Here is a 20,642-nt window from a genome sequence, read left to right as displayed (position 1 = left end):
ATGCAGTTTCTGGTTCACTAGGTCAGTGTGCGACCTGAGATTCTGCATTTCTAACCAGCTCCCAGGTGATGTGATGTTGCTGGTCCCCAACCACATTGTATAACAAGGGTCCATGGGTCATTCTTACCCTGTAAATATCAACTTGCCACATTCAATTGGGTGCTTGTAGCATTTGGTAAGTTTCATAGTTGGGATGAGCAACATCAGAAATTAGCAGTTAAACCATTGCCTTTTCTTTTCGGAAATTACCAAAAATAAGATGAAGAAAACTTGTTCAAGAAAATGGAAAAATTCTTGAGAGATCTAACAATAATGCCTGGAGTTTTTAATTATAATTGATTCCTCCTGTTTCTTTTTTGTAATTTTTTTTTAGATACATGAAATAGTTCAGGAAATATATATTAAGTTTTTTAATAATGTATTTTAAAGATTTAAGAATTTATCTTTCTAAAATACAGAAATTAAAACCTAGACTACTGTAAACTGGAATTTAAAATAGCCAGAGACAATGTCATGGTTTATTTATGAGAATAACAAGCACATTGCATAGGTTCGAGTTTGCACTATTTGACAATCACGTTTTTGCAGCAACACCCATTTCTAAACTTCTGAACTGCTCTTCAGTATTTACTATTGCACCATCTTATTCATTGGTTGACTACCAATTGTATTGAATCTATTAGCTAAGCAAAGATGAAATCCTAATGTGGGTTCCAGTATCGAGGATAAGGTATATGTAAGAATTGTGGGCAATGATGACATCAGAAATGTACCTTGAAATACTCTTGTCAATTACTAAAGCCAGGAGATTGAATGCTTTTTGTTTTATTTCTTGTGTGAAAAGGGTTAGAGGTGGATAAAGAATGTACTGTAAGCGATAATGCATCTAGTTTAGTTGTAAAGTTTGTATTTTGTCGTGATACCATTGAACCAGCTTCTGACTCTGGGGGTCTATGCCTAAATAGAATTAGCTTTGGGAATTCTCTAATTTTTTCTCTTCCAGTTACATGTCCTTGTGGGATTCAGAATCAAGAGCTTTCCCATCTACCCTCAAATTCTCTTTCTTAACATCTTCCCCGTAAGTCTTCCCTATGTACCAAACTATGAGGTGAACTTGAACACCTGTCTCCTTTCCACCTCCTGAATCGTGGGTACTGCTTTCTGGTCTGTCTACCTTTGATGTCAAGTTAGACCATTTCATCAGTCCAGTTCTTTAAACAGGGAACTACCTCTGTTTCCGTAATAGCCCTGGGGCAGTGGAGTACAGGAGGCATGCAGGGCAGACTGGTGCTCCAGGCACAGCTAGAGCAGGCCTAAGTCAGACTAGAAAATGGGCTGGGTTTCTTTAAAGAGTGGCCAAATTTGGTGGCCTTGGATGGACACTGAGGTTAGGGTACTGGACAGATATGTGTCCAGGATGGAAGAAGTGATGAAGACAGAGTCAAGATGGTGGAGAGATAGGCTTCATTTGGACTCAAGGGTGTGAGGGAGAAGAGGTCAGTTACAAACAGAAACACCCGTAATGATACAACTACCTTGCCTTTCTTTTGAGGAGTTTTAAAAGCAGATAAAAAAAATTATTTTTTATTTGAGGGACTGTGCACATGCATGAGCGAGGGAGAGGGGTAGAGGGAGGGAGAGAGAGTGGGAGAGGGAGAGGGAGAGGGAGAGAGAGAGAGAGAGAGAGAGAAAATCCTAAGCATACTCCATGCTCAGTATGGAGCCCAATGTGGGTCTCCGTCCCATGACCCTAGAATCATGACCTGAGCCGAGATCAAGAGTCGGACACCCAACCGTCTGAACCACCCAGATGCCCCTAAAAGCAGATATTTAAAAAGACTTGTGAAGGCCATGACTTCACTTGTAATGAAGCCTGGTTAATTATTTCTTATGTCCCAGGCCTAACTGACCCAGGGCCATGACTTGGCCAAAAACACTTGACCCGCAACACTGGCTACCTCTCTCAAAAGGCTCTGTTTAAGTCAAGACAGATCTCTTCCTGTTATTTCAAAGCACATGTTCTTTTGGCAGAGGCTCGTGCTGTCTTAGAAAATCCACTACGTTAGATTTGCTTTGAGCCGGTGTGTTAGCTTCATAGGATGTGATTTTTAAATGCTACTTAAAAATACACGTTGTACGTCTTCTGTTTGAGATGCGGCTTTTAAGGAGTAATAGACACCACAATAAAAGCCAGCGTGGTTTCTATTGTCAATAAGAGAGGAATTTGCATGGCGTGCTGCTTTTTCATAAGGAGCACTTGCGTAGAGCATCTCTTAGCAACACACAAATCAGCTTTGACACCTGATTCATCTTTAATATTCAGGTTCACATCAAGTCTTCCCAGTGATGGGACAGATTGAGTCTTTTAAACCAAGCAAGTGAAAGGTGTCACTTTGTGATTTTTCCATCTTTAGGTTGGCAGCAGCCTCAGAGTTTTCCTTTGGTAACATTTTGGAACTGGAATTTTTTTCAGTGTGGCCTCTTCGGTCCTCCAACTCCTCGGTTTCCATTTCCACTTCATGTTTTTCATCCCCAAAGACTTTGTAATGTTGGGATAAACTTTGAGATCAAATCTAAACTCCTGGGGCACCTGGGTGGCTCAGTCAAGTTAAGCGACCAATTCTTGATTTTGGCTCAGGTCATGATCTCATGGTTGTAGATGAAGCCCTGTGTTGGGCTCCACACTGATTGTGTGGCCTACTTGGTACTTTCCCTCCCTCTCTCTTTGTCCCTCCCCTGCTCATGCTCTCTTTCTCTCTCTCTTTCTCTGAAAATAAATAAGTCTTAAAACATAAAAAAATCTAAATTCCTCAGAGTGGCGTTCAGGGCCCGTCACAAACTGCTTGCTGCTTACTTCTGTCATATCCTCTGCTTCAGCCAAATCAAACAGCCCAGTTATCCAAACATGCTGGGTTCTTTGATATCACTATTTCTTCAAGCCCCTGTTGTGTTTCTCTGCTCTGGGAAAACTCTTTACTGGCTAAGTTCTGCTAATCTTTCTAGATACTTCTGAATTCTCAGGGATCTTCTTCCTGATTCTTTCAGATTGAGTTAAGGGCATGTCTTGGTCATAGAGCTTTAAAATTGGATTTCAGTTGTTTGCTTTTCTTGTACTTAACTGGGAACTTTTGAGGGACAGGAATTCTGTGTTTAATCTGTATATCTCTCTCCTTTCTGGATGTTTCATTTATCTGAATTTTTCTCTGTCTGTGGCAAAGCTGAATCTTCTCTCCCTGTGAAATAGTAGTTCTTTAATACTGAGCGTTTTGGCCAGAGGCTCAAGGTACTCATTTATGAATTTAACAGTTACTTTTTTGAATTGTTCATACCGTGTCAAGGACTATGCTGTTTATTACTATTGGAAGGATATGAGAGTCAACCATCAGATAAAGAGTTATACTAGATGTAGCATTAAGTGGAAAAAATCTGGAGGAATAAAAAATTAAAGCAAGGATTTCTGAAAATGCAAGGTAGCATGGAGGCTATACCATGGTTTTATGAAGGTTATCACAAAGGAAGCAAAACTTAAAAGTATTTTTTGAATATGTATTTTGGCAGTTGGTATAGAAACATTGAATGTAACTCAGTGATTATGGTAACCTCATCAATTTATATATCTTTTTTAAAAAGTTTATTTATTTTGAGAGAGAGAGGGAAAGAGAGGAAGAGAGAGAATCCCAAGCAGTCTCCACACTCAGCACAGAGCCCGATGTGGGGGTCCATCTCATGAACTGTGAGATCATGACCTGAGTCAGAATCAAGAGTTGGGACGCTCAACTGACTGAGCCACCCAGGTGCCCCTAAGTTTATATATCTTAAGCTCAGAAAATCTGCCGTAATAGAAGGCAGATACTGCCACACTCCCTAGGAACTGGTGTGTGTAGACTTCTGGAGTTTTTATTTTATTCATATATTTAAACCTTCACCTCGTTTTTGTTTTAAAATTTAATTTGTTTAAAAACATGCTGGAAATTTCTTAAGATAATTTAATGAATTCCAATTTTAGAACAATGTTAGAAATGCTAAGTTAGTCTTATATATGGACAACATATTTTATATGTAGAGCCTCTATACTGTCTCAGAAATAGGATCTAAAGGTGTTCCTTTTTCCTTTTGCTTTATTTGGAAAAGAGCAAAAATTAAAAGAAAAAAAAAACCACTTCTTATTTGAAAGTGAGGTAGGATATTATATGTAAAAAAAAGCCTCACAGCCATCCAGTCTTATCCTATGCTGTTAACGTTTGGGCACTTACTAAATTGACTTCTTTCTAAAGTTATTTATAAATACTGTTGTTAAAACAATCTAGTGATGTGCTGTCTGCTATCTTTTATGTTAACAACTTTAAAGGTTCCTTTCTGTACTAACTCTAGCTTTGGTCTGCTTTGATCTGTTTATTTATCACTTAATGTTTTATTTTCAAAAGCATCTGAGGCACATTGTTTTTAAAAAGTCAAACAGTGGGTTCCTGGGTGGCTCAGTCATTTAAGCTCCTAACTTCAGCTCAGGTCATGATCCCATGGTTGGTGAGTTTGAGCCCCGCATCAGGCTCTCTACTGTCAGTGCAGTGCCTGCTTCAGATCCTCTGTCTCCCTCTCTCTCTGCCCCTCTCCCACCCTCATAAATGAATAAACATTAAAAAAAAAAAAGTCAAACAGTATAGACAAGCAATAAAAAGTGAAAGTTTCCTTTCATTCTTGGGAGTAACCAGTCAGTGTTTTCCTATATATTCTTCCAGATAACTGAAGTTTGGGTTAAATTATAACTTTTTTTTAATACAAAAAAAATGGGATCACACTTTCCACACTCTGTCACTTATATTTTCATTTACTAATGCTTTATTTCATAGCTGCTCTTCTCTATCACCACATGTAGGTCCATCCCAGGATTTCTACTGGCTGTATAATATTTCGCGGAATGGATTTACTATGATTTAATAAGCCAGTTGTCCATTAGGTATCTCCAGTTTTCTTTTTTATTACAAATAATGCTGCAGTAATCATTTTCTCATCTTGTATACAGGCATGTATCTCTATAGGGTGATACTTGGACGTGTATATGCTTGGTTGGAGGTATTGCACATGTAAAATTTTGCTGCAATTTAAAAGTTTATATTTTATTCAAGACTTAAACAGTATTTAACCATAAGCAAAAGTTCTGATTTGAAAGTCAACTCTTTTAAAAAGGAAAGGTGGACTCCTTTCTTGAGGGCGCAATGAGATTACATAATTCAGGGAGGACTTTTTGTCATTGTTTTTCTTCTCATGTTTTAACCTGAATTTTATGTGGAATCTTTGAGAGAAAGTACTCCTTAGCCTTTCTGTTGCCTCAAAAAATAAATCTATGTTCTTATTGGTAGCATCTCCTTGATAATGCTGTTATTTCACTGGATGTTAATACTCATTATGATGAACCATAATTTTAGCTTACTTCTATTCTGTACAATATGACATAGAATAGAATGGGGTAGCATCCGATGGGGTAACTTATCTTAAAAGAAATGCATGAAGTTGACTCTAATAATAAAATTTAAAACCGAGAGTATCCTTTTATATACATATTTGAAGTCCTTTTCTTGTAATCTTAAAAGCAGTTATAATTGTGCCTTATTGAATAAAAGAAAACTTACAGATGAAGCATATTTTCTTTTTCTTTTTTTCTTCATGTTTATTTATTTTTGAGAAAGCGAGAGCACGTGAGTGGGGGGGAGAGGCCAGAGAGATGGAGAATCCCAAGCTGGCTCCGTGCTGACAGTGTCGGGGTCCCTCCCGACATGGGGCCTGAACCCTTCAACTGCAGGATCGTGACTTGAGCCGAAACCAATAATTGGATGCTTAACTGACTGAGCCACTCAGGCGCCCCAACATTTTCTTTTTCTTAAAGGATAAGCTAATTGAGGCTACATACCTTACTTTTATGTGGGACGAGTAGGTTTCTGAAGTTCTTTCTGAAGTTCTTCCAGGGCCTTTCATGGAGCCACACAATTAGGTATTTAGTACTCTTTTAGGCAATATCCCTGTTTAACTCAAGTTTCTTCACATATACCTTTGAGTCCACTTCACTCCAGCTGTTTTTATAGACATATCAAATTGCTATTTGAGAAATACCTTACAGATATTAGATTCATATTTAAAAAATTTTTTTATGTTTATTCATTTTTGAAAGACAGAGACAGAGCACAAGCAGGGGTGGGGCGGAGAGAGAGGGGGACACAGAATCTGAAATAGGCTTCAGGCTCTGAGCTGTCAGCACAGAGCCCGATGTGGGGCTTGAACTCAAAAACCACGAGATCATGACCTGAACCGAAGTCGGATGCTCAACTGACTCAGCCACCCAGGCGACCCTAGATTCATATTTAAAAGGCAAATGGGCTCATAGTCTTTACTGCTGTGAAATGTATTATAAACATCTGAGAACCTTAATAGTCAACTCATATATGGTTATATTATAGACATGTATTGGAAGATAGGTATTTGTGTTTCATATAGAACTTTATTATTTATTCTGACTTTCAGAAAATGACTGTTTAAAAAAATTCTAAAATTTCATAATCTTTCTAGTCTGCCTTGTAAAGGCATATCTGCTAATCTTTTTATTTAGAAGATATACTTTCAAGGAGATGATAGTAATGTATTTTACAGATTATTTTGTTTTCTCTCTTTTTTACAGAAAACAAGCATCGTTATGGGTCCAAGGAGACATTTTCCGATCCAAAATGAAAAATAGACCATCCAATGAAGGGAGTATTAACAAAATTCTTTCTAGCTTGGATGATATGTCTATTGGTGGAAACTTGTCTAAAACACAAAACGTGGAAAGATTTGGAGAGGTGAGTTTTCCTCTGGAAGATTTTCATGTCTCCTTAAGACTAATGTTCTGCATTTCTTTGTTTCCTAGCTGAACACATATAACATAGGAATATCTCCTTTCTGAGATGCTGAGAGTGCCAATATTTTTAGGTGTAGTTATCCACTGATAAAACAAGAATCAGAGCAAAGAAAGCAGTTATCCTTAAAAGTAAAAAAGCTGTAACTTACGGAACACAATTGTAAAGGAGGGTACTCTGGTTTGGAGAGTATTTACAAAAAGGAAATAGAAAAACAAAGTTTCTATTTGAAGATGGAAATGGATATAAAGAGGAAAAAATTAATGTGACAATTGAAAAAATAATATATACCACAAGTGGTTTTGTGAAAGGCTCAAATGCATGTTGGTTTCTAAAGTCCAGAGTTGAAAACATAATTAGGGGCAATTTTTTTTTTAATGGAGGCTCTATAATATAAGCAAACCACTTTAAACTGGTAATATCCATGGTCTCATTTAATCTTTGTAACTAACTGGTGAATTAGGCAGTATGATCTCCATTAAAAAGGGGGTTTTAAAATTTATTTGAGAGGGAGAGATAGAGAAAGAGAGAGAGAGGAGAGACAGTGGGGTGAGGGGCAGAGGGAAAGAGAGAGAGAATCCCAAGCAGACTCCATGTGGAGCCGGATGTGGGGCTCAATCCCACGATCCTGGGATCCTGACCTGAGCTGAAATCGAGTTGGACACTTAACTGACTGAGCCACCCAAGCACCCCTCTATTTTATAGTAAGGAAATTGAATGTCACCGAAGTTCTAACCTCTGTGATTCCATTCCACATCTATCTGATTCTGAATCTGTTTTTTCTGTTACACCCTGCTACCTAAAAATGGAAGTGACTTACAACAGGTAGGATCATGGGCATTCTTGGAGCTAGAAGCAACCTTGAAATCATTTGTTCCACTTCCCCTCTGGTGCGGATCAGAAACCAGGGCCCCACCAACTCTGTTCCTTGCTGAAGGTCACAGCATTAATTAATAGTAGGACTACCTTGAGACTAGGAGTCTACCTCCTGGTTTAGCTTTTTCTACCACAATATGCCTGAGGTAAGCTAAGCGCTTGGTTTGTATTCATATTTTTATGTCCCTAAAGGAACAAAAAAAGCCGTTAAAAATATTTAAGCCACAAGTGTGGATTTACATTCTATTTGGACGTTTGACCTGGACAAGGGCCTTGAACAAAAGTCTATGGTTCCGGCTTGGCCCTCAGGGAACCCCAAATGGAAGGAACACATCATAACTCTCTTAGGTCAACAAGTGGCATGCCAAACAGGTTTCTTTCACCAAGAAAGATAACCAGAGTGCTTATGCTAGGGAGAGTGGGCTTTCTTCAAGGACACAGGATGGGGACTGCCAGAAGAACCAATTTTTCAGCCCCATGGTCTCTACTCCAGGACAGCCACTGATGAAGCGGCCAAGTTTACTGGTGTGAGTCATCTGTCCTGACAAAATGTAAATCTCAGCCAAGGTCATGTTGATGTTCACAGCCTTTGTTAACTTTTTCTTGTCTCTTTGTAGTAGTCTGGCCTATTCAAAGCAAACAAAAAGGATCTGAACTGACATTTTAATGTGATAATATAGCTAAGCAAGAATACTTTTCTTGCTCTGGTCAGCATTTCCTTCTTAGGGTTTGTTCAAGTAAACAGGGCTTTGAGTTATGACCTCTGAAAAGAGGCACATACAATTTATCCATCTATCTGAGAAACATATTTATCTTATGGGAATATGATGTTTCCTATGTCATAATCTGTATTAAACTAACATCTGGTAGTTAGAACATTTTGTTCTCATACTTTTTTAGATCTCTTTTAGTCGAATTTAAGAATAATTAACATTTATTTCTCACTAGAGGATGAAAAATGAAATATGATTGAAATTTAAAATGTCAATTTTATTTATTTATTTATTTATTTATTTATTTAAATAGAATTTATTGTCAAATTGGCTAACATACAGTGTGTAAAGTGTGCTCTTGGTTATTGGGGTAGATTCCCATGTTTCATCGCTTACATATAACATCCAGTGCTCATCCCAACAAGTGCCCTCCTCAGTGCCCAGCACCCATTTTCCCCTCTCCCCCACCCTCCCATCCACCCTCAGTTTGTTCTCTGTGTTTATTATAGTCTCTTATGGTTTTCCTCCCTCTCATTTGAAATTATTTTTTCCCCTTCCCTTCCCCTGTAGTCTTCTGTTAAGTTTCTCAAGATCCACATATGAGTGAAAACATATGATGTCTGTCCTTCTCTGACTTACTAAACTAAGTCAATTTTAAATATGAGCATGTATTCAGGTATTGGGCAGTTTCTCTTCCTCTTCCTTATTCCCGGAACCCCCAATTTATTACTTTAACTCTAGCCATTCAGAAGTGTTATTATTTTTGAAATTAGAGTGCAGAAATGAAAGAATTCAGAAATACCACTGAATGATGGTGCACTTAAGATCTCAGACAGTGACATATATGGCACTGCATGAGCATGGGTGAGGGAGGGGCAGAACAGAATCCGAAGCAGTTTCCAGGCTCTGAGCTGCCAGCACAGAGCCTGATGCAGGGCTTGAACCATGGACCTCGAGATCATGACCTGAGCCCAAGTCCGATGCTTAACCAGCTGAGCCACCCAGGTGCCCTGTGGGGCTGTTATTTAAACAGAAGTGCCCTGGCCTCAGAGTCTGTACTCAGCCATGCACTGTGAGGCCTTTCTCTGTATCATGCTGCCTCCCCATGACGTCCTACATGTGGCTTTAGTATATTGCATCAGTAATTTTTTTTAAATAAAAAAATTTTATTTAGTTTATTTTTTGAGAGAGAGACAGAGCGAGTGAGCAGGAGAGGGACAGAGAGAATCCTAAGAAGGCTCTGAGCTGTCAGCACAGAGCCTGACATGGGACTTGAACTCATGAACCATGAGATCCTGACCTGAGCTGAAGTCCAGAGTCAGGCACTTAACCGACTGAGCCACCAGACACCCATACATCAGTAACTTTGAACATAACCTTAGCCAGCCTATCCTAATACATTTCTCCTGGAACTGTGATTATTGTTAACTTTTCCTACTCCAGGGTGATAATCCAGTATTAGCACACCAAACAGATGCTTTTGACTTCGAGATATTAATTAGGTATAAGTGCTGCTAATGTTCAGACAAGTTCACATAAATTGACAATCAGGTAAATAAGAATGTAGTGTTTTATTTAATTAATTAATTTTTAAAGATTTGATTTTTAAGCAATCTCTACACCCAAGTGTGGGGCTGGAACCCACAACCCGAAATCAAGAGTTGAACACTCCACCAACTGAGCCATCCAGGTACCCTGAGAATGTAGTGTTTTAATGACATCAAGATACTGTAATTTATAAAGTCCTTTGCTCTTTTACATCAAATCCTCATGTTCAGGGTGCATCTTAGAAAAAAATCCATGAAGTCAAAAATTAAATCTCTAAGGCCATACTTTCAAGCACTGTTCTGTCCACTCTGATTTTTAATGTTTATTTATTTTAGAGAGAGAGAGAGAGAGAGGGCACACACAAGCAGGGAAGGGCAGAGAGATGGGGGAACAGGATCTGAAGCAGGTTCTGTGCTGACAGCAGAGAGCCCGATGTGGGGTTCAAACTCACAAATTGTGAGATGGATGTGAGCTGAAGTCATTTGCTTCTTTTTTTTTAATAGTTTTTAAATGTTTGTTTATTTTTGAGAGAGAGAGGCAGAGTGTGAGTGGGGGAGGGGCAGAATGAGAGGGAGACCCAGGATCCCAAGCAGGCTCCAGGCTCTTAGCTGTCAGCACAGAGGCCCACACGGCGCTCGAACTCACGAATCACAAGATCATGACCTGAGCCGAAGTCAACACTTAACCGACTGAGCCACCCAGGTGCCCTGTTCTTTCCACTCTTAGGACCACTAAGGCATTCTGGTTCCAATCTGAATGCCACTGGGATCCAGCAGAGGCTATTGGACAAGACAGTGCCAGTACACAGAGCCACGGTTTGGGGAGACTGCTCTGGCTGTGGAGTGGAAGGGGTGCTGGAGTTGGTGTGTGGCCGGGCATGAGAGGCTCAGGTGATGGGGGAGGGGGGGTCCCGGGTGGTAAAGGTCTCAACCAGTGACAGCAAGGAAGGAGAGAAGACAGATTTGGGGGCTCTGATAAATCCAAACTTTCTATTTATCAGAAGCAACTTAATTTGACGATGGCATCTTTGTCTTTCTCTAGCTTTTACATCTCACAGGTTCAACATCTGAGAGCTGAAAGAATTTTGTAGATGACCCAGCCACCTTTCCTAGCCAAATCACTTAAACCTGCTAAAAATCCATTATCATCTTTCTCTTTCAATCCTTTCACCTCTATTTTTACTCATTTATATTTCAAACTCTCCCTTTATATCATTTTTTTATATTCTTCTGTCTTTTTTTCCCTAGTGTGCTATATTTTATCTAATAGATTTTTTTTCTCTTAATGGCACACACCGGTGTCTTACTCTGTCACCATTTTATTAATGCGTTGGTCAGTAATTACTTTATCCAATGGAAATCTATGAACACATTTTATTTTGATTCTCATCTCGTGTGTATATAGAGAACAACTGATGAAATAAAATAAATCTTTGTACTTTGCACTATTATTTGCTGTTTTGCTAGACCATCCTCTGTAAATAAGTACATCTTTTAAAATGGTCTTTCTTTAGGTATCGTAGTTGGCTCTCACTTTCCTGCCTTTATGTAGAGCAAGCTAGTATCCAAAAGAAAGAGCTGGTGCTCAGACCTACCAGAGGGCAAAGGGTAGTTTGACCAAACACCACTCTCCATGGCGAGCAAAGATATGAGGGTCTTCCCTGGATGAGGCTCCCTTCCTTTGTTCACCAGCAACCACGTGACTTTGTTTCTTTTTAGCAAATTCTAGGGAATCTAAGCAGCTCAGGCCAGAGAGGGTCTGCACTGGAACTCTGTGGGGAGAGGGGCTCATGCCTAAGAACACAAGGGAGGCCTGGGGTAGGTTCCCTGCATTCATCAGTTGTGACTGTTGTTAGCTATTATAAGGAATGAATTTGGTAGAAAGAATGAGACCTACCAGCGCCCGTTGAGGAGAGTCTTCGAACTGCCCCAGGTCCACAATTCTTGGAACTGATTCATGCCTCATGAGAGAGGAACTGTGTTTTCTAATAGAGTTTCCCCTCACAGGTGTTTGTGTTCTAGGTGCCCTGATAAATACAGAGCTTAGTTGTATTCATGTCTGTGTGTTATATTCAGGATTCCGGAAGGCCAGAATCCTCTTTCTTACAGCTTTTTCTGGTTTCTTAATTCCATAATTTAAATGTAGTTTGAATAACATTGTTTTAATGTTTTGTTGAGAGTTTGAAGGCTGTTAATCTCTTACTGAGGGTTTTATGGCTTATATGTTCTATACCTTTGAGCTGAAGCTTCATACAATAGCCACAGAAATAAAATAAAGGGTGATGCATTGAGACAAAAAATATGTGATTTGTGTTTCAGCAGATTTATTCAGACCTGTATTGCATGTCTGGATCTTTCTCCTCTCTCTCCCCAGGTCCTGGGGAGATCTCCCTCTCCTCTCCCCAGGTCCTGACTTAAGAGTTTTCTCATACCCTGGGGCTCCTGGGCAGATCAGTGAGTTAAACATCCGACTTTGGCTCAGGTCATGATCTTGCGTTTTGTGAGTTCGCACCCTGTGTGGGGCTGTGTGCTGACAGCTCAGAGCCTGGAGCCTGCTTCAGATTCTGTGTCTCCCTCTCTTTGCCCCTCCCCTGCTTACGCTCTGTCTCTCTCTCAGAAATAAATAAACATTAAGAAAACGAGTTTTCTCATACCCTAAAATCCAGTCTGTCACCTCTCACCAGACCACTGCATGAGCCACTTAACTGGGTCCCCCTCCTCCCTGTCCCACGTCTTCACCTTACCCAGTTCATTCTTCTCGTAGTAATCAACTAGGAGGAAATGTTTGCAACATATTCAAATTAGGCTTATTTTTTAAATATAAAGAGCTCTTAAAAATCAATGTGAAAATACCATATACACAAATAAAACAAAATGGGAATCGTCATGGCTGGTAAGCATAAATAATGTTCTGCTTCCCTAGAAAATGAAAGAAATACAAATTTAAATGACGAGATGCTATGTATGCCTCTCAAGTTGAGTGAGATTAAAGAATGTATGCAGTATTAGCAAGGATTTCAGAAATAAGACCTTAAAGATTGCCAGTTGGAGTTTAAAGTGGAGGGCAGTTTGATAATATGTGTCAGAAGACCTTAAAATGTCTTTAGCAATTGCACTTCTGTGAATCTATCTTAAGACAATAATAGGACAGTGTTTAAAAGCCGTATGCATAGAGGAGGATATTTGTTGGAGCTGTTCATAGTGACAAAAGACAGAAAAAACCTGACTAAGGGTAAAATAAATAAAATTTGGTATATGTAGACCATGGGATTTTATGTAGCCATAAAGAATAATCATGTAGAGGTTTTTTGGTCTTTTGTTTTTTAAATGTACCCTGAAATACTTCCAACAATGTATTTTTTTAAGTGAAAAAGTAAATTAGAGAGCAGCATATATGTAACTCAACCTCTTTTTGTCAGAAAGAAGTATGGTGGGGGATGGTATGAATAACACAGGGAAAAGTCTGGAAGACTATATGCCAGAGTACTAATGTGTTTTGCTTTTGATGGTAAATATGTAGGTGGTTTTAATAATTTTTCACTTTTATCTGTATTTTGTTATTACTTATGACAAACAAGTATCATAGAGTCTTTATATGTAATATTTTCTTTTTCTTGGAAAAGTATTTAGGGTATTTTAAACCCCTTAAAAGTAGGAGCTTAAGTAGAAAATATATTGAATCTGGGTAGTTAGCTGTCTGTTGCAGTTTTTTTATTGTTTTCTACATTTGAAATGTATTATAATTAAAAAAATATTTCACTTTTAAGATACATAATAAAGTGGGGAGAAAACACATGTAACATAACTGTCATGTAAAATAGTGTTAATTTTTAAACTGTGTATCTTTTTAAATTAGTATTCATTTTTTCAAGTAATATGTGACTACACTTTTAGAAATATCAAAAAGTACTGAATTCTGATAAAAAAGATCAGTACCCTATCCCACCTTTCTGTACCCCTAGACCAACTCCCAAAAGGGGAAACCTCTAAGCAAATTACATCCACATTTTCACTACCATATTTCTGAACATAAATGTTTCCCTTCTAATGCTATATTAAACAATTTATTGATTTTGGACATTTTTCAATTGCCTCCTGGTTGTGGTAGATAGGATTTAGCTCTCCCAGCCAGATGTTAACATGCTCCCTGTGCTTTTCCTGATATGGCTATATATCATAATTTTTTTGTGAAACCCAATAATATGTACATTATTACCGTGTAAGGATTGTTCACTCTTGAGCTTGGTAGTCTACTCTCTTTTCTTTGTTGACCCTCTCTTTGTTTTTCGCAGAGTTAGTTATCTACTTCTTTAGTGTTTTATATTTATCTATTTATTTTTATTAAAGTATTATTGACACAATGTTACATGAGTTCAGGTGTGAGTTAATTGCCTTTTTATTTGCATAGTTTTCTGTGTACTTGGGAAGAGATAATGCTATCTCCCCCCCCTTCCCACTCCCGCCCTGACCCTGGCCCCCACATATTCTGCCAAGCAGTTTAGAATTTTTTCAAAATCTTAACACAGCAAATTTTTTTTTGCCAAGTTCATTCTTTTCCTGAAGACACTACTCCTTTCCACCCTCGACTGGTTGTTCTCTAGCCCCACTACACCGTTCTGACCTGAGGCCTTCTTTTCACACTCTTCAGTTAGATTCCTAATTTTCCTGGATTTCCTGTTATCTTCTTTCCTTTTCCCTGACACCTTCTGTAATAATTTGCTCAGGAAGAGTGTGTGGGAGGTAAATTTTTGTATCTTTGTTCTACCTTTACATTTGACTGATAGGTTGAATTTTGGAATTTTAGGTTGAGGATCACTTTTCCTTAGAATTTTGAAGGAATTTCAAAGTTGGGAACACAAAGATTCCCCTAGTTGGAAAGACAAACAGACTTTCTTGGCTTTCCCACAAAGGCACACATTAGACAGTGAATCTGACTGATGAGGGTGAAGATCCTGTCAGGTCCTTCAAGAAGTCTATCCCATGAAGGCTTATATATATATTTTTTATTACTAAAAAAATTTTTTTTAATCTTTATTTTTCAGAGAGAGAGACACACAGAGTGCATGTGGGGGAGGGGCAGAGAGAGAGGGAGACAGGATCCAAAACAGGCTCCAGGCTTTAAGCTGTCAGCACAAAGCCCGACGCAGGGCTGGAACTCACGAATCACGAGATCATGACCTGAGCAAAAGTCAGATGCTTAACTGACTGAGCCACACAGGTGCCCTGAAGGCTTATATACTTCTTGACCCCACTTCGTATTCTAGAGACTTTGGCTATGTGCTGGTCCTTCCATCAGGTACAAGTAACCGGTAACAACACCCATGTTGATTGTGTTGTGTACCATCCAGCGAGCAAGCCTAGCCTTCAGGCCTGCCTTATTTCCCTTCCTGCAGCCTTCCTTGGGTGGTAATGGATTCTTCCCCACTGGGGTTGTATGGACAGAGATGAACAATTACGGATTCTGGAGACTTTTATCTATGGGCAACTTATGACTTAAAGAGAATCCTCTGACTTTAAGGTTCCAGGATCCTGTGACTGGTGAACTATTGTTCTTTGCCAGGATGACAAAGTGTGAATTGGCTGGCTTCACCTGTACTGCTTTTTTAAGACCCAGTTAAGGGATCACCCCCTCTAGAAAGCTTTTATCTTCATTTCTTCTTTCCCACTGGCTGTGTGCTTTGTAGGTCTATTTTTCTTTCTTACACTCAGAGCTATAGTAGTAAGGTGTGGTCTTTTTACCCAGGACATGCCTACTCACCCCAGAGGTATTCATGCAACCCACCTTAGGTGACAGGGAGAAAAGAAGTATTTTGATCCCGGAATGGCTATCAGAAATGATTAGGATTTGACTGAGGGAAGTATATTTTTGTATACCCTTCATCAAATAAGAGTTCTAGCTCTAAAGAGGTGGGGGGGACTTTTATGGCTGCAAGGAATCTTACCAAATTCATATGAATTATTCAGGGGAGGAAATGGGCAAAATAAAATCTCTACTGGTGCAATGTTAGTGTGCTGTGGCATATATTTTAGAAAGAACATTGTATCTGGGGTTAAGAAATCTGATTTTAAAATCATAGCTGTCATGAAGAGCTTAGGGGAGCTTGGGCAATATTCTTAACTTCTATGAGCACCTCCTTAAAAAAATTTTTTTTAAATATGAAATTTATTGTCAAATTGGTTTCCATATAACACTCAGTGCTCATCCCAACACGTGTCCTCCTCAATACCCATCACCCACCCTCCCCTCCCTCCCCCCCCCCATCAGCCCTCAGTTTGTTCTCAGTTTTTAAGAGTCTCTATGCTTTGGCTCCCTCCCTCTCTAATCTCTTTTTTTTTTTTCCTTCCCCACCCCATGGTCTTCTGGTAAGTTTCTCAGGATCCACATAAGAGTGAAAACATATGGTATCTGTCTTTCTCTGTATGACCTATTTCACTTAGTATAACACTCTCCAGTTCTATCCACGTTGCTACAAAAGGCCATATTTCATTCTTTCTCATTGCCACGTAGTATTCCATGTGTATATAAACCACAATTTCTTTATCCATTCATCAGTTGATGGACATTAGGCTCTTTCCATAATTTGGCTATTGTTGAGAGTGCTGCTATAAACATTGGGGTACAAGTGCCCCTATGCATCAGTACTCTTGTATCCCTTGGGTAAATTCCTAGCACTGCTATTGCTGGGTCATAGGGTAGATCTATTTTTAATTTTTTGAGGAACCTCCACACTGTTTTCCAGAGCGGCTGCACCAGTTTGCATTCCCACCAGCAGTGCAAGAGGGTTCCCATTTCTTCACATCCTCGCCAGCATCTATAGTCTCCTGATTTGTTCATTTTGGCCACTCTGACTGGCGTGAGGTGGTATCTGAGTGTGGTTTTGATTTATATTTCCCTGATGAGGAGCGACGTTGAGCATCTTTTCATGTGCCTGTTGGTCATCTAGATGTCTTCTTTAGAGAAGTGTCTATTCATGTTTTCTGCCCATTTCTTCATGGATTATTTGTTTTTTGAGTATGGAGTTTGGTGAGCTCTTTATAGATTCTGGATACTAGCCCTTTGTCTAATATGACATTTGCAAATATCTTTTCCCATTCTGTTGATTGCCTTTTAGTTTTATTGATTGTTTCCTTTGCAGTGCAGAAGCTTTTTATCTTCATGAGGTCCCGATAGTTCATTTTTGCTTTTAATTCCCTTGCCTTTGGAGATGTGTCAAGTAAGAAATTGCTGCAGCTGAGGTCAGAGAGGTTTTTTCCTGCTTTGTCCTCTAGGGTTTTGATGGTTTCCTGTCTCACATTCAGGTCCTTTATCCATTTTGAGTTTATTTTTGTGAATGGTGGTCTAGTTTCATCCTTCTGCATATTGCTTTCCAGGTCTCCCAGCACCATTTGTTAAAGAGACTGTCTTTTTTCCACTGGATATTTTTTCCTGCTTTGTCAAAGATTAGTTGGCCATACTTATGTGGGTCCAATGCTGGAGTCTATTCTATTCCATTGGTCTATGTGTCTGTTTTTGTGTCAGTGCCATGCTGTGTTGATGATTACAGCTTTGCAGTAGAGGCTAAAGTCTGGGATTGTGATGCCTCCTGCTTTGGTCTTCTTCTTCAATATTACTTTGGCTCTTCGGGGTCTTTTGTGGTTCCATACAAATTTTAGGATTGCTTATTCTAGCTTCGAGAAGAATGCCGGTGCAATTTTGATTGGGATTGCATTGAATGTGTAGATTGCTTTGGGTAGTATTGACATTTTAACAATATTTATTCTTCCAATCCATGAGCACGGAATGTTTTTCCATTTCTTTATATCTTCTTCAATTTCCTTCATAAGCTTTCTATAGTTTTCAGCATACAGATCTTTTACATCTTTGGTTAGATTTATCCCTAGGTATTTTATGCTTCTTGGTGCAGTTGTGAATGGGATCAGTTTCTTTGTCTTTCTGTTGCTTCATTATTAGCGTATAAGAATGCAACTGATTTCTGTACATTGATTTTGTATCCTGCGACTTTGCTCTATTCATGTATCAGTTCTAGCAGACTTTTGATGGAGGCTATTGGGTTTTCCATGTATAATATCATGTCATCTGCAAAAAGTGAAAGCTTGACTTCATCTTTGCCAATTTTGATGCCTTTGATTTCCTTTTGTTGTCTGATTGCTGATACTAGAACTTCCAGCACTATGTTAAACAACAGAGGTGAGAGTGGACATCCCTGTCGTGTTCTGATCTCAGGGGGAAAGCTCTCAGTTTTTCCCCATTGAGGATGATATTAGCTGTGGGCTTTTCATAAATGGCTTTTATGATGTTTAAGTATGTTCCTTCTACCCCTAATTTCTCGAGGGTTTTTGTTAAGAAGTGATGCTGAATTTTGTCAGAAATTGCTTTTTCTGCATCGATTGACAGGATCATATGGTTATCTTTTTTTTTTTTTTTTTTTTATTAATGTGATATATCACATTGGTTGATTTGCGAATGTTTAACCAGCCCTGCAGCCCAGGAATGAATCCCACTTGATCATGGTGAATAATTCTTTTTATATGCTGTTGAATTCGATTTGCTAGTATCTTATTGAGAATGTTTGCATCCATATTCATCAAGGATATTGTAGTTCTGTATTTCTCTTTTTTTGCTGGGTCTCTGTCTGGTTTAGGAATCAAAGTAATGCTGGCTTCATAGAATGAGTCTGGAAGTTTTCCTTCCCTTTCTATTTTTTGGAACAGCTTGAGAAGGATAGGTATTATCTCTGCTTTAAATGTCTGGTAGAATTCCCCTGGGAAGCCATCTGGTCCTGGACTCTTATTGTTGGGAGATTTTTGATAACTGATTCAATTTCTTCACTGGTTATGGGTCTGTTCAAGTTTTCTATTTCTTCCTGTTTGAGTTTTGGAAGCGTGTGGGTGCTTAGGAATTTGTCCATTTCTTCCGGGTTGTCCAGTTTGTTGGCATATAATTTTTCATAGTATTCCCTGATAATTGCTTGTATTTCTGAGGGATTGGTTGTAATAATTCCATTTTGATTCATGATTTTATCTAGTTGTGTCATCTCCCTTTTCTTTTTGAGAAGCCTGGCTAGAGGTTTATCAATTTTGTTTGTTTTTTCAAAAAACTAATTCTTCTCAAAAAAAACAACATTGTGAGTAGAGAAGATGGTGGGGTATGAGGACGCTGGGCTCACTGCGTCCTGCTGATCACTTAGATTCCACCCACATCTGCTTAAATAACCCAGAAAACCACCAGAAGACTAGCAGAACAGACTCTCTGGAGCCAAGAGTAGACAAGAGGCCCACGGAGGAGGGTAGGAAGGGCAGAGAGACAGTGCACGCTACACGGACTGGTGGGAGGGAGCTCGGGCAGTGGAGGGGCAGCCCGCCTGGCAAGGTGGAATCCCCGAGTCTGGCTTGCAAAAGTGGAGGGGCCGGACTGCGGGAGTTCTGACAGCCAGCGGGACTTAACATCTGGAATGTTAAAAGTCAACAGCTCTGCTCGGAGAGCAGGAGGGTGAGAGGACACCGGGAGGGAGAGGTGGTGAGCCCTGGAAGACAGAGCTCAGCTCGGCGGTGAACAAAGGCGCTGGCCAGCACCATCTCCCTGTCCCATCCCACAGCTGAAATCCCAAAGAAAACCAGTTCCCGTCACTGAACTTGCTTGTACCGTGCAAACACCCAACGCTGTGCTTCTGTGGATCCATCCCTCTGATGGGTCTGCCTCCCTCGCGGTGCTGCAGGACCCCTCCCACAGGGGACCACTGACAGCAAAGCTAGCTAAGCCTGCCCCTCCCACCCCTGTGCACCTTGCAGATCCACCCCGGCTAATAAGCCAGATCCCATCAGAGCAGCACCACAAGGCTGGCAGTGTGCAAGTAGCCCAGACAGGGGCCACACCACTCCACAGTGAGTCCTGCCCCTGGGAGAGGGGAATATAAAGTACACACCAGTCTGACTGTGGCCCCAGCGGTGGGCTGGGAACAGACATCAGGTCTGACTGCTGCCCCGCCCACCAACACAAGTTACTCCAGACAGCACAGGGGAAGTGCCCTGCAGTTCTGTGCCACCCCAGGGACTATCCAAAATGATGAAATGGAAGAATTCTCCTCAAAAGAAACTCCAGGAAGTAGCAACAGCTGACGCATTGATCAAAAAATGATTTAAGCAATATAACAGAACAAGAATTTAGAATAATAATCATAAAATTAATTGCTGGGCTTGAAAAAAGTATAGATGACAGCAGAGAATCTATTGCTACAACGATCATGGGACTAAGAAATAGTCATGAGGAGCTAAAAAATGCTATAAATGAGCTGCAAAATAAAATGGAGGTGACCACAGCTTGGATTGAAGAGGCAGAGGAGAGAATAGGTGAATTAGAAGATAAAATTATGGAAAAAGAGGCAGCTGAGAAAAAGAGAGATAAAAAAATCCAGGAGTATGAGGGGAGACTTAGAGAACTAAGTGATGCAATGAAACGGAACAATATCTGTATAATAGGAATTCCAGAAGAGGAAGAGAGAGAGAAAGGGGCTGAAGGTGTACTTGAACAAATCATAGCTGAGAACTTCCTTGGATCTGGGGAAGGAAAAAGGCATTGAAATCCAAGAGGCACAGAGAACTCCTGTCAGACATAACTTGAATCA

The 20,642-nt window shown here is 39.7% G+C and overlaps 1 protein-coding gene across 7 annotated transcripts in view; it reads left to right on the top strand.

The window, feature by feature from the left end:
* CDC14A (cell division cycle 14A) overlaps positions 1-20,642 on the top strand; it is a 187,506-nt gene that overhangs the window by 135,887 nt on the left and 30,977 nt on the right. For all 7 annotated transcript variants that reach the window (XM_078451616.2, XM_078451613.2, XM_078451617.2 and 4 more), the window contains exon 11: positions 6,668-6,827. In XM_078451616.2, the coding sequence (XP_078307742.1) occupies positions 6,668-6,827 (160 nt within the window). The remainder of the gene's footprint in view (positions 1-6,667; positions 6,828-20,642) is intronic.

The sequence above is a fragment of the Panthera onca genome, chromosome C1 (assembly GCF_046562875.1).
Source record: "Panthera onca isolate mPanOnc1 chromosome C1, mPanOnc1 haplotype 2, whole genome shotgun sequence".
Taxonomy (NCBI): domain Eukaryota; kingdom Metazoa; phylum Chordata; class Mammalia; order Carnivora; family Felidae; genus Panthera; species Panthera onca.
Note: the sequence above shows the minus strand (reverse complement) of the source record. Positions and strands in the feature narration are given on the sequence as shown.